At 23.6% G+C, this 14,805-nt stretch overlaps 1 protein-coding gene across 1 annotated transcript in view; it reads right to left on the reverse strand.

Moving 5' to 3' along the window:
* Window positions 1-14,805, reverse strand: part of LOC117167388 (cytoplasmic polyadenylation element-binding protein 2) — a 692,172-nt gene that overhangs the window by 13,294 nt on the left and 664,073 nt on the right. The window contains exons 5-8 of the mRNA XM_033352277.1: window positions 13,917-14,159; window positions 10,353-10,465; window positions 6,773-7,165; window positions 2,307-2,417 (exon numbers count right to left, since the gene is read on the reverse strand). Coding sequence (XP_033208168.1) covers window positions 2,307-2,417; window positions 6,773-7,165; window positions 10,353-10,465; window positions 13,917-14,159 — 860 coding nt within the window. The remainder of the gene's footprint in view (window positions 1-2,306; window positions 2,418-6,772; window positions 7,166-10,352; window positions 10,466-13,916; window positions 14,160-14,805) is intronic.

Here is a 14,805-nt window from a genome sequence, read left to right on the forward strand (position 1 = left end):
TTTAAACTTTACGAAATCTTTCGGAAGTCACTGAAATATTTATGAAATCATTCATGCCGTAGTAAACTCTTTTAAACCTAGGCAAAATCTTTGCGAAATATTTAAAATGTTTAGAAAATAATTTAAATTTTTTTAAATATTAGAAATATTTGATAATCTTTGTCAAATTGTTGAAATTTTGCGAAATTATTTATGTCTTTGTAAAATCTTTTAAATCTATCAAAAATTTACGAAACATTTGAAAACTTTGTCACATATTTCAAATATTTTAAACCTTTTGAAAATATTTTTGAAGTATTAGATATATTTCTATTTGCAAAATCATTGAAATCTTAGTTTATTATTTTTAAACTAACTGAGATCTTTGCAAAATCTTTGAAATAATTGTGAAATAGTTGAAACATTTTTGAAATATTTGAGAATACTTGTGAAATTCTTTAAATCTTTGCGAAATATCTGATATTTTAATAAATCTTTGTGAAATTTTTGGAAAACTTTCAAATATTTTTAAAGAGCTTTGTCGATTTTTTTAAATCTTTGTGAAATCTTTATAAACATTTTAAATCTTTGCGAAATAATTTAAATCTTCACGAAATCTTTGAGAAATCATTGAAATCCATTAAAAACATTTTCGAAGTATTAGACATATTTTTGAAATTGTTGAAATCTTTGCGAAATATGTAAAAATTTGAGAAATCAATTAAATATTTGTGAAATCTTTAGAAAACTTCAAAATATTATTGAAAGCTTTGTGACTTTTTAAAAATCTTTCATCAATCTTTGGAAATATTTGAAATCTTTGCAAAATATTCAAAATCTTTACGAAATCTTTCAGAAATCATTGAAATCAATTAAAAATATTTTTAAAGCATATGACATATTTTTTGGGGAATTTTTCAAATAATCGCGAAATCATTGAAGTCTTTGTGAAATCTTTTTAAAATATACAAAATCTTTGCGAAACATTTCTAATATTTTTGAAATATTTGATAATATTTGTGCAGTTCTTCAAATCTTTACGAAATATTACAAATATTTGGGAAATTAATTAATTATTTGTGAAATCTTTCTAAACTCTTTAGAAATATTTAAAAATTTTGCAAAATATTCAAAATCTCTACAAAATTTTTGAGAAATCATTGAAATCCATTGAAAATATTTTTGAAGTAGTTGATATATTTTCAAATTTTTCGAAATCTTTGTAAAATCATTCAAGTCTTTGTGAAATGTTTTAAAAATATCCAAAATCTTTGCAAAATATTTCCAACGTTTTTGAAATATTTTATAATATTTGTGAAATTCTTCAAATATTTAGAAAACTATGAAATATTTTTGAAAGCTTTGTAAATTTTTTTAAATCTTTGTGAATTCCTTCTGAAATCTTTCGAAATATTTGAAATCTGTGCGAAACATTTATAATACTTGGGAAATCATTTAAATATTTGTGAAATCTTTGTAAAACTTTGAAATTTTTGTGAAATCATTAAAAAATAATTTATGCCTCTGTGAAATATTTTTAATTTACCCTAAATATTTGTGAAATATTTGCGCAATATTTAACATATTTTTGAAATATTTGGTAATATTTGTCAAAATGATTGAAATCTTTGGGAAATCATTGACCTCTACGAAAAATCTTTTAAATCTACACAAAATCTTTGCAAAATATTTTCTAATATTTGTGAATTTATTGAAATCATTGTGCAATCTTTGAAATATATCGAAAATTTCCATGAAATAATTAAAGTCTTTGTGAAATCTTGTAAATCTATCCGACATATTTGAAATTTCAATGAAATCTTTCTGAAGTCTTCAGAAATTTGCAAATTATTAAAAATTTATTTTTTTTAATATCAGATAATATTTGTAAAATTATTAAAAATTGTTTTTAAAAAAAGGCTCATCATTCAATTGGTTTAAATCGTAAACAAGGCCGATTTCGTAAAACAAAACAAACACTGCTGGAGGGCTACAGATAAACGACTAGACGTTTCTCATTTACGTAATCAACAATTAAACATATCTCAAGAAAAATCATCAGCCTTGAATTACTCTCGTTGAAAATAAATTAAAAAATAGCTAAATAACTTTAATAAAATGCCGCGATTTGACGCATTTTAATGACTTTCGAGAAAATGTCATTTTACTCGGAACGCAATGATATTTCTGATAATTTTTCATCATTTTTCCTTTTAAAAAAAAAAACCTGCCTTGAAATAAATAAAAAGAATATTATCGAGGAAAAGATTTTCTTGAAAAAAAAGAGACGGTATTCTTAGCGAGTAAAAATAATATATTGATTATACCTGTAGGCAGGTGACATTGGCGCAGAAGAAGGGAGCGAATTTTCCGCCGCAGCGTTGACCTTGGCATTCGTCGCACATCTGATCGTCCAGGACGTACGGCTTGACTTCGACCTATCAATATTCAAGATTAGAACAAATTTTCTTAGCAAAAAATAGTACAAGAATAATAATTAAAATTGGAGAAATTTAACTGAGAATTAAAATCAAATTTAAACTCCCATTTATAATGTGCCATAAAATCAAATTAATGTAAAGAATTCCTGAAAATAAAACCAAGAATTCAACGATCAAATTTGGATAACCGCTACAGAATTTTCTTATAAAAATATTTTTAAAAAAAGATGACAATTTTTTTCTAAAAAAGAAAAGTGTATTTTTGGGATAAAAATAGAAAAAGAGGAAAGAAAAATGAGAAGGCGACAAACCAAATCCCTTTTCTTCTCTTTCTTTAAATTTATTTCATTTTTTTATGTTTACTATTATCAAAACACAATAAAAAAAAACATTTGTAAAAAATAATATCAAGGAAGGTTTTTTTTAGTAAAATAAAAAATATTCGAGTAGGCACGAACAGCAACAAAACAACGACAACCTGACAACCGCTTTTTAAATTTTTGACCAAAAAAAAAACATTTTTTTTCTTTTATTTTTTAGGAAAAAATTATCATCTTTCGTTTGCTGGATTCTTGGTTTTATTTCAAAATATTGGGAAGAAATGTGAATTTAAATTCAATATAAACCAGAAATCTTATAGTAAAGTAGAAAAAAAAAAACAGGCGCCCGATTATTTTTTGGTGTATCACGCAATTTTTACATACAAAAATTAAATTAATATTAATAGAAAATTGTAGTCATTTATAGTATCTATTATCTAAAATAATAGAAAATTAAGGAGAATATTTTTGATATTTGATGAAAATTGATGTGTTAACTTTAGAATTATTAAACAAATTTTTGGAAAATATATAGACAATCGAACCGTTGCATTTTTTATTAATAATATCAATTTCGGACGAAAAATATTAACATTTTGAAATATAATTTTTCTTTTTAAAGATTCTGAATCTTGTTCAAATTATAACAATTTTTTTTGAAAATAAAAATTTTCTATGTAAAATGACAGCTTAAATTGTTCAAACTTGCAAATATTCTTTGAAATGTAATAGATTTTTTTATTAAAAATATTAATAAGTTTGTAAGATAACCACTTACGTAAGATGGCAAAAAAATCTTCAGAATTGTAAGTCTTGTTCAAATTATATAATGATTTTTATTTTAAATTAAGATTTGGTAGCGTAAAACACGAAAAAAACGAATTTAAGAATTTTCTTCGAAACTTTTTTATTTTTTATTAAAAATACTCATTTCAGACACACACACAAAAAAACACAAAAATATTCTAAAATTTTTAAGAGTCTAAATATTGTTCACATGATAATAATTTTTGTTTTAAAATATCAATTTTTGGTAAAAAAAAAGCTAATATAACCTAAAATGATTAAAGTTGTGAATCTTCTTTGACAATCAATTTTTTTTTTTTATAAATTCAACTTCTAAAGCTTGTTCAAATTTATAATGAGTTTGGTTTGAAATTGCCAATTTTTTGCGTAAAACACTACAACGAAACCTTAAATTGTAAAAAATATAAACCTGTCAAATCTAATAATTTTTCTGTTTAAAAAACCAACTTTCTGGAAAAAAATTTAATACAATCTTCTACAAACTATACTAATCTTTGTTTAGAAATCCCAATTTTCGGTGTAAAATACTAACAAAAGCTGCAATTCTTGAAAGCTGTGAATCTTCTTTGAATTCTGATTTTTTAAATTACAAATGCCAATTCTCTGCGAAAAATACTAAAAATAATCTAAAATTGTTTAAAAATTAAAAATATTATTTGAATAATAATGATTCTTGTAGCAAATTTACCAATTTTTAGTGCAAAACGCAATCTAGTTCAAACTAAAATGATTTTTGTTTTAAATTAACAATTTTTGGTATAAAACGCTCACATAACCTGAAATTGTTAAAAATTGTAAATCCTCTTTAAAACCTATTTTTTTACACAAAATAATTATTTCCGTTGACAAAAAAAAACTAGCATAATCTAAAATTTTTTAAAGAATTAAAATCTTGTTCAAAATATAATGATTTTTGTTTTAAAATACCAATTTTTGGTGTTTTTCTTAATCTTTTATTTTTATTTGATTCACCGAAATATTACAAATTTTTGTTTTGAAATTCTTTTGGATTATTTGAAATGTTTCCAAATATTTTCAAATCTTCATAAAATATTTCAAATATTTTGTCTTTGTTCAAAATCATCCAAATATTTTGAAATCTCCTCAAATTTATTGAATCCTTTTGTAATAGTTTAATATATTTGAAATCTGTTCTATTGTACCCTTTTTAAATCCTTATAATAATTTGAAATCTTTGTAGAATATTTTGAAATTAAAAAAAAGTTGAAATCGTTTAAAATCTTTGAAATGTTTTTAAATCTTTGACATCTTTTTTTAATATTAAAAAACCTTTAAATATTTTGAAAGATTAAAAATCTTTTTGAAATATTCTAATTTTTTCTGAAATCTTTAAAATCCTTTTTGAGTCTTTGAAATCAGCAAAATTTTTTTTTGAATTTTCAAAATCCCTTTAAATATTATAAAAGCTTTGAATTATTTCCAAACATTGTAAAATCTTTAGGATTATTTTGTAAACTTTTCAAAAATCATGTGTATACTCAAAATGAAATTAAGATCGAAATTTTCAAGTAATCTTCATAATTTCTAAATTGAATATCACAAAAAAAATGTATACTTAACCCATTAACGACCGAAGCTATCAATTTTATAACATGAGTTTGACCGCAATATTTATGGTTATAACAAAACAATAAATAGATCAAAAGTACTGTTCCTTATGTTTTTTGGTGAGCTAAATTCGAATTCGTCGTCAAAATTCGAATATTTTGACATCAAAATTAAATATGGCGGTTTTTACATACAAAAATAGTGAAAAATTTTTGATTTTAATAATTTTTTTCAGTCATATAACGCGTTAATATCTGAAAATTTCTTCAACGATCGGCGCACAAAATTCTTAAACTTTAGCAGAAAATTTATATATATGTTTTTTCTTTCAAAATCACGGACAAAATGCAAAAATGTCCCAAAAACTGTTTTTTTTCCATCATCGTTGTTTTTCTCAGAATTTTTTCAGATTTTTTAGAAATATTTTTTGATTTTTCAAAAAATCTGAAAAAATTCAAGAATATTCTTTGACTAATTCTAAGACATTTTTATTCCATGGAACTTTTTTTTAAATTTTCAAGTTTTTTTGAAAAACAAAGATGATGGAAAAAACCACTTTTTGGAACATTTTTGCATTTTGTCCGCCATTGTGGAAGAAAAAACATGCATATAAAATTTTTTTAAACTTTAAGAATTTTGTGCATCGATGGTTGAAGAAATTTTAAGATATTAAAGCGTTTTATGCCTGAAAGCAAAAATTATAAAAATAGAAAATCAAACATTTTTTACTATTTTTGTATACAAAAACCGCCATGTTTAATTTTGACCACGGATTCGAATTTAGCTCACATAAAAACATTATCTAATTATTGTTTGGTAATTATTGCTTGGTCGTTAATGGGTTACACATTTTATATTAGAGAAGAAATTTAAAAAAAAAATACGTGAAGAATTAAGTGCCCTGAAATCTCGTAATTTATTCTGTAATCAACAAAAGATAAATTACATCTTGTTAAATAAAAAAAAAACTGATGCAAAATCCTGTTAAATAAAACAAGAATCCAACGACTAAATTTGGACCACAACGAATAAACAAAAACCAAAAATCCTATTGTAATCTAAAAAAAAAACCAAAAAACAAATAAAATTTTTGGACAAATTTTTTTTTATTTTTGTCCAAAAATTTTATTTGTTTTTTGTTTTAGATTACGCTAGGATTTATGGTTTTTGTTTATTCGTTGTGGTACAAATTTGGCCGTTGGATTCTTGTTTTATTTAACAGGATTTTGCATAAATTTGATTGTTAGACGTTAAATGGGATTTTTAATTTGGATTTTGGTCTAATTTAAATTTCTTAAATTTTGAAAAAACTGTTCAGCACCAAGATTTCTTCTAAACGAGATATTTCTTTCACAACCGACTTACGCTTTAAATTACTTTTTACATTTCAATAAAAATAACTCTTTCAAAAGCAAAGGAAAAATTCAAAGTCAAGGTTCTAGTGAAAAATTCAACGAAATTTCCCAGTTTTTCAGGTTGCTAATCTTTTTATTAAAATGAATTGAAATTCACTGCTCTTTTTCAAGAAAATTACTCTCATAATTTGAAGATGCCAGATGGGGCTGACGAGACTTATCCTAATTTTTCTAATAAGAAAAATGAGGTGATGGGGCGAAATAAAATATAAAAATAAAAAAAGGGTAAAAGACTACTCACCCTCTTGTCAATATCACCGTGCTGCAATTGCACAAATCGTGCGGAAATGGCTGCAATGTAACTTTGCTGATTGCTGAAAGCCACTCTGCCGGCACCCTTGGGATACTTGAGTTCCGGGTCGGTGTCGATACCGGCATAACAGACACCTCCGTACAATCGGTCCATTATCATCGCGAGTTCAACAGCTTTCAGAGGCCGCGGTACGCCGCCGACAAAAACGGTTTTTCGTGGATCAAGCGGCATTGATGCATCAAGAACAAAGTCTGCATCGCTCAAACGCCAAGGTCGGATCTGCACAGGTTTGTCCTTGATTGTGGGCGAACTCACGCACAAATAGAGCTTGTCGTCGTCCTGAATGCACGCGTCAATCAATTGCTGCACCGAACTCTCGTCCTGGAGAATCGAAATTATCCTTTTAATGTCACGAATCAAACTTTACAATAATTCAACCCCTTCAAATCTAAAGGTTCTTTTTTTTTAGGCTTATAGAATTAAAAAATTGAAAAATTACAGACTTAGAGTTCAAGATGCTCTCTAAAAAGGGAGGACAATAGGGTGATTTTTTAAAAATGAACATAGGGGAATAATAGAATCTATATTCAACGAAATAGTTTATTTTTCAACAAAAAGTTGCATTCATAACTAAAAAGTTCAAATTTCCATACAAAAGAGACGATTTTTGAAAAAAAAAGTTGAATTTTCAACCAAATAGTTGAACGTGAAACCTACACAGGGGTGTCTACTCAAATCTTCGAAAGAAATTCCTTTTAAACTCTAGCTTTTTTCCAAGGTAAAAGTTTTTTTCAGGTATAATTTTTTATAGTAAGGAGCTATTAAAATATTTCGCATTTTGTGAAACTATTGACTCAGAATATGTATACAGTTCCGTGAGTTTACTATAAATAATGGCTTTTTTCTCAGTTTCTAGGGATTCAATTTATATTTAATTTAGAAAGCTCTAAAAAATTATATTACAAGATATTCTTAAATATATTTGCACCATCAATTTATCAATAATTAAATAATACTAAAAACATAAGTACTTATTTTTTTGTATCGTCCTGAAAGTCCATGAATTTGAACAATAATTCAAACAAGTTTTCATTTTTAAGTTTAAAATATTGTATTTTTAACAAGATAGATGAATTTTTAACCAAACAAGTGAATTTTCTTCGACTAAAAAGATTCATTTTCAGTTTAATAAAATTAATTTTTTATTTTGAAAAGTATCAACCAGTTATAAATTTTTAACTTGAATGACGAAACTTCAACTGGAATAGACGAAATTTTAACCAAAAAAAGGCATTTTTAGCAACAGAGTTTAACTGGCAATCAAGTAGTTTTATTTTTAACAACAATCATTAATTTTCAAACCAGAAGACTAATTTTCTACAAAAAAAATACGAATTTCCAACAAAATATATGAATTTTCTACGGAATAGCTAAATTTTTAAGCCAAAAAGATAAATTCTTAACTAAAACAATTAATCTTTAATAGTAATTGTTGAATTTTCAATCAGAAAGAGAGTTTTTAGCAAACGAAAATTAATTTTAAACCAAGAAAATTAATTTCTACGGAAAAACATACATTTTTAACAAAGTACATCAATTTTCAACTAAAAAAGGTAAATTTTCCACCAAAAATTTAATGGTTAAATTCTCAGCTAAAAAGAATATTTAATGAAAAAAACTAATTTTGAAAAAAAGTTACATTTTCAAACAAAGTGATGTAATTTTAACTAAAAAAATCTTTAGTTCATAATTAATTTTTAGCAAAAAACAACCAATTTTCAACAAAATAGGTATGATTTCAACTGGAATAGTTATATTTTCAGTAAAAAAAAATATTTTTAGTGAAAAAAATACTGAATTTTTAACAAAATATCTCGTGTTTCAACCAAAGTGATCAGTTTTGAATTAAAATTATTTTTTAATCAAAATTCAAAATTAAACTTATTTACATTTTTTCTAAAATTTTGTAATTTTGCAAAATATTCTTTTTTGACATTTTCTAAAATCAGTTCAAAATTAATTTTTAACAAAAAACAACCAATTTTCAACGAAACAGTTATAGTTTAAGCTCAAATAGTTGTATTTTCAGTAAACAAATTATTTTCAGCCAAACAAAAACACGAATTTTAACCAAATATCTCGTTTTTTTAACGAAAGTGATAAGTTTTTAATTAAAATTATGAATATTAAACAAAAAAATAATTGTTAACAGGAGAGTTTAACATTTAATCAAGTATTAAATTATTCATTCACAAAAACAAAAATTTTAAAGGAAAAACGTAGTAGTTGATATTTCAACCAAAAAAGACTTCATTTTTAAATTTTTAAAAATCTTCATTCTACCCAAACAGAAAATATGAGTTTAGAAAAAATATAAATTTAAAAAAATCGAACCCAAAAAGATGAATTTAGAACTAAGAATATTAATTAACCACAAAAAAATTAACAAAATACATGAGTTTTCTACCAATTAACTATTAGCTTAAAAAATTATTTTTCGACAAAAAAAAAATAGTTTTTTTAGAAAGTAGTTGAACTTTAAACTAGGTGTATAGTTTAATTTCAAACTAATATGAATTCTCAACAATAAAGATGAATTCTGAACGAAAAATGTAACATTTGATACTTGAATCCAAAAATACTTCAATTTTCAATTAAAAAAAAAATTTTTTAACAGTCAAATTTTACCAATGAAGAATAATTTTCAACAAAATAATTGAATCCTCATCCAAACAGATAAATTTTTAACCATAGAGTTGAATTTTTACCAACAAGATTAATTTTCAAACTAAAAAGACAAATTTCCACATAAAAAAGATTTTTCAGTTAATAGAAAAAAAATGCATCCAAATTTTGGAATTTTCAAACTAAAAAGGCAAATTTTTTACAAAACAGTTGGATCTTCAACCCGAAATTATAAATAATCAACAGAAAGGCTAATTTTCAATCAAATATTTATATTTTTTTTACCAAAGATGAGTTTTCAATCTAAAAAGAACAATTTTTTATCCGAAAAAATAAGTATTAAACAAAAACAGTTGAATTTGGGAACGCAAAAATAATATACTCTTAAATAAAAATGCAATAGTCAACATGTCAACCAAAAAAGACAAATTTTTAACAAATTAATTGAATAAATTTCCAAGAAAATAGCTGTTTTTTTTCTTCAAACTAGTTGACTTTTCAACTCAAAAAACGAATTTTCAACAAAAGAATAAAATTTGCTACCAAATAATCAAATTTTTTAAACACAAAGTTGAATCCTCAACCAAAAACATAATAGTAAGCTTTCAAATTAAAAAGAATTAATTTTCAATAAAAAATGGTTTTATTTCCTTATTCAGCTCTATTAATTTAGTTCGCATTTAACCGAAAAAAAATAAAAAAAGGGGAATTAAAATTAGGATTTAAAATGATTTAATTTCAAATTGAAATCAAATCTATTTCAAAAAATATTGAATCGGATTCAATGCAAATTGTATTTTAATTAAAATTACGAACTTCATGATAGAAATATAATTTTGTAAATAAATGCAATTAATTATATAATGCTAATAATAGTTTGTACCTGAAATAGGAGAAAAGCGTAGCCCTTTGGTGGAAAATAGGATTTGCTTTCAGCTTTGTGTGGCCAATCAACGACTAATGGCCCAAAGCGGCGAAAACTGGCTGTGATCTCATCTGTAAACAAATTTAAAAATGAAAAATCATCATAACAATTCATACATTAAATTTTTTATCACATAATTTTTTTCATTACAGATCAGTATATTATTCTATGATGCAATCTTTGCAAATTAATAATATTATAAATAAAGAAGTAAATATTTTGTCATTTAGAAGAATATTATAAATTATAAAAAAATGCCACACAGGGAAAAGTTTCTCTTTAATTTACACCTGTGCATCTAGTTAAAGTTTGAGGAGCTTTGAGAAAGTTTTGTGGTTGATTGTGAAAGTATCGGATTATGCATTTTTTTCCATTAAAAATTGACGATTTCAATAATAAATCGTGTATTAATAATTTTGAAGACAAAATGTTTGACATTATAACGACCACGACTCTTATTAAATTACAAATTTAATTTAATATAAAAAAAAAAACGATTTGAAGTAATGAAAGCCATTCAGAAAAATCCTATTACAGAAATAATAACTACGTGAAATCTAATTTAAAATTAATTTCACTCTTTATGCAACTTTTAACAAAATTACAATTAGAGAAATTATTTCGATTGTTAAGAGTTTTAAACTTTTATTCATTTCCAGGCTCAACAAATTAAGAATATAATATTTATTTACGAAACTCTAGGTTTTCTCATAAATACTTTTTTTAATTTACATTTTTATAAATGTAATGTTTATTTACTTTCTATTTGAAATCCACTTTCAATTCGTAAAATTTTTTCTGATCAGCATTATTTTTAAATTGGAAACAGACAATTTAATTTTCAATCAAATAGTTGAATTTTCTGCTGGAAAATACGAATTTTAAACTAAAATGATAAATTTTTCACGAAAAATATCTGAAGAGATGAATTTTAAATGAAAAAACTTTGAATTCATAAAAAAAAAGAATTTTCAAGAATATAGTTGAATCCTCAACCATTTTTCTTTTATTCACACATTTCCAATTTTAAATAAATAATGTTAAACCAAAAAGACGAATTTTCAACTGAAAAAGATTTTTCAGCCAAGAAAACAAATCGTAATCTTTTCAAAACTTATATATATATTTTTTTAATTATCCACATTTTTTCTACAATTTTGAAAAAATTTTGCAAACTTAAAAAAATTACCTTAAAATCCTCCAGATTCTATTTTGACCGATTATAATATCTTTTTGGATAAACTCTTAAAATAAATTATAGAAAATAAAAAGTTAATAAAAAATTTCCCAGAAATCATAACACAATTTTATTATTCTCTTGACACTTTTCAAAATTCTTAAAAAGCTTCTAAATTTGTTGTTCGAAATTCTTCAAACATACATTTATTTAAATCCCTTGGAATTATTTTAAGTTTAAAATTTTTTTTTTTCATCTTTTCAAAATTTCGAAATATCCCTTAAACTTATTTAAATTTTTTCTAAAATTTTGTAATCTTGCAAAACATTCTTTTACGGCATTTTAGAAAATCATTTGAAATTTTTAAATATATTTTTAAATATTGTTAAAAATCTACATTTACTTAAATTTTTTTTTAAGCTAAATTTTAAATCATTAGTTATTCTTTTTGGAACAGAAACATACCAGAATTTAATTTTCAACCAAATAGTTGAATTTTCTGCCGGAAAATACGAATTTTAAACTAAAATGATTAATTTTTTAGGAAAAATATTACAGTTGATATTTTAATCTGAAAAGATGAATTTTAAATGAAAAAACTTTGAATTCATAAAAAAAAAAATTTCAAGAATATAGTTGAATCCTCAACCAATCTTTTTTTTAATCCACATATTTCCAATTTTAATAATAAAATGATGAAATTTCTACTGAGAGATGAATTTTTAAACCGAAAAGCTGAAGTTTCAACTAAAAAAGATTTTTCAACCAAGAAAAAAATCGCTGGAAAATTATAATTTTTAGGAAAAATAATATTTAATATAAAATTAAAAATTAGTTTTTTAAGTTTGCGTATTTATTAGCTTTAAGGTTATATAAATATAATCTTTCTAGATTTCTCTAAAAAATTCAAAAATATTTTTGAAGAATTTAGATATACCGAAAAAGTATCTAGAAAATATCTAAAAAAAGTTTGTTATCTTACAGGATTTTACAAAATTTTAGGAAAAACTTGAGCTAGTTTAAAAAAATGTTATGACTTTTTAAAACTTGGAAAAGATTTTCAAATATTTTATTAGTCTTCCTTATGGTTTTTTGAAAATTTCGGAAATTGTTTTCAATTAATTAAAATTATTTTAAATATTCTCTTAAAATTAATTTTTCAAGCTAAAAAATCACTTTTGAAATTCCTTTCAAAATTTTTAAAAGCTTTGAACTTTCATTTGGAAATCTTCAAAAAATTACATCTTGTTCTAAGTTTTATAAAATATTTTTAAACTTTAAATTATTTTTGTAATCTTTTCAAAACTTGTATATATTTTTTAAAATCATCCAAATTTTTTCTAAAATTTTGAAAAAATTGTGCAAACTTAAAAAAATTACCTTAAAATCCTCCATATTCTATTTTGACAGACTATAATATCTTTTTGGATAAATTCTTAAAATAAATTATAGAAAATAAAAAAACTAATTTTAGAAAATGATTTGATATTTTTTAATATATTTTTAAATATTGTCAAAAATCTGTATTTACTTAAAAAAATTTTTTAAACTAAATTTTAAATGATTAGTTATTCTTCTTGTAACAGAAACAGACCATAATTTTTGTATTTATTATTAAAGAATCATTTAGAATTTAAATTTTCTCTTCTTCAACAAAATTTGTAGAATTGAAATTTCTTATTTCGAAATTGCTACGTTATTTTGCTATTTTCTCAGAAAATATTGCAAAAGTAGCGTACATTTCAATGTATTTTCAAAATTTAAATCAAATTTGATATAATAAAGATTTTTCAATTTTCATGCGATAGTACAAAGTTACATTTTTATAAAAATGCACCATCTTATCACCATTATTATAAAAAATTGTGCTTCCATGATGCAACATATACCTAAAATTTAAAGAAAAATGTTACGAAATTTAAGATATTTTTTCTGCGAATTATTTAAAATACATATTCATTTTATTATTATTATTACTGTTGTTATTATTTTCCTAAAAATGAGGTTTCTTCGAATTTTCAAATCTCTTTTTGTACCAACTTTGTAAAATACTTATGAATATTTAATTTTATTTCAATTTAAAAAAAGCATTGGCATTTGAACTAGTTTTGCAATATCCGCTTAAATAATCAAAAAATTTGCTAATCCCAGTTATTAACAATTAAACAACTTAAGTGCTTCTCTACTAAACAATAAAAGAAAAGTAAAATAAAAGTAGTTTTTGTAATAGAAGAAAAAGGTTCCCGATCCCAAATCAAATTCCCGGGTTTTTTTTTCTTCAATTTTTCCTAATTTCCTGGCTCATGAGACACCCTAAAAAATATTGTTAAAAAAATTACAATTACCTTCATCAATATCAGGTGGCAGACCTCCGACGAAGACTTTTCTGGAAAATCGTTCGCCGGTTTCGCTACCTTGACTGTGAGGACTGCTTCGGCTTGGAGATGAAAGTGGTACATTTTGAGGAGCATTCATGCCAACTCCAACACCTACTCCCACTCCAACTCCGACTCCATCCAACTGGCCAGTTGGATCCTCTAAAAGATTGCCACCCTGCTCATCAAGGCTCGGGAAAAACGGAGATTTACCTGCAGCAAAAAGATAAAAACCAATTTAGATAATAAATTTAGCCAATTCTTACAAAATAATTACAATCCATAAATAAATTATACAAATTCTGGAAAAAATTTCCCTGACGTTGAAGTTTGGTTGAAGTTTCAACCAAAGTGGTAAATTTTCAACCAAATAGTTAAACTTTTAACTGAAAAACATCAGTTTTCAACAAAAAATGGAATAGTTAAATTTTCAGTTAAAAAAATTAACTAAAATAATAAATATTCAATTATAAAAGAATAATTTTAAAATAATAAGATCAATTTTTGACAAAAGGGTGTAACTTCAAAACCAAAAAAATAATTTTTAGCTAAAATGATGAATATTTAATTCGAATAATTAAATTTTCAATCAAAAAGATTAATTTGCAAAGATTAATTTTCTAAAAAAAAACGGGAACTAAAACAGACAAATATTTTCAACCAAACTGACGAATTTTAAGAAAATGATGAATCTTAAACTGAAATAAATGAATTTTAAATAAAAAATGTGAATTTTCAAGTAAAATTATGAATCTTCAACTGAAATAGTTTTATATTAAACTAAAAATTATCCAATTTTTAAAAATAATGTTAAACCAAAAAGACGAATTTTCAACTGAAAAAAATTTGTCAGCCAAGA

The sequence above is a fragment of the Belonocnema kinseyi genome, chromosome 2 (genome assembly GCF_010883055.1).
Source record: "Belonocnema kinseyi isolate 2016_QV_RU_SX_M_011 chromosome 2, B_treatae_v1, whole genome shotgun sequence".
NCBI lineage: Eukaryota > Metazoa > Arthropoda > Insecta > Hymenoptera > Cynipidae > Belonocnema > Belonocnema kinseyi.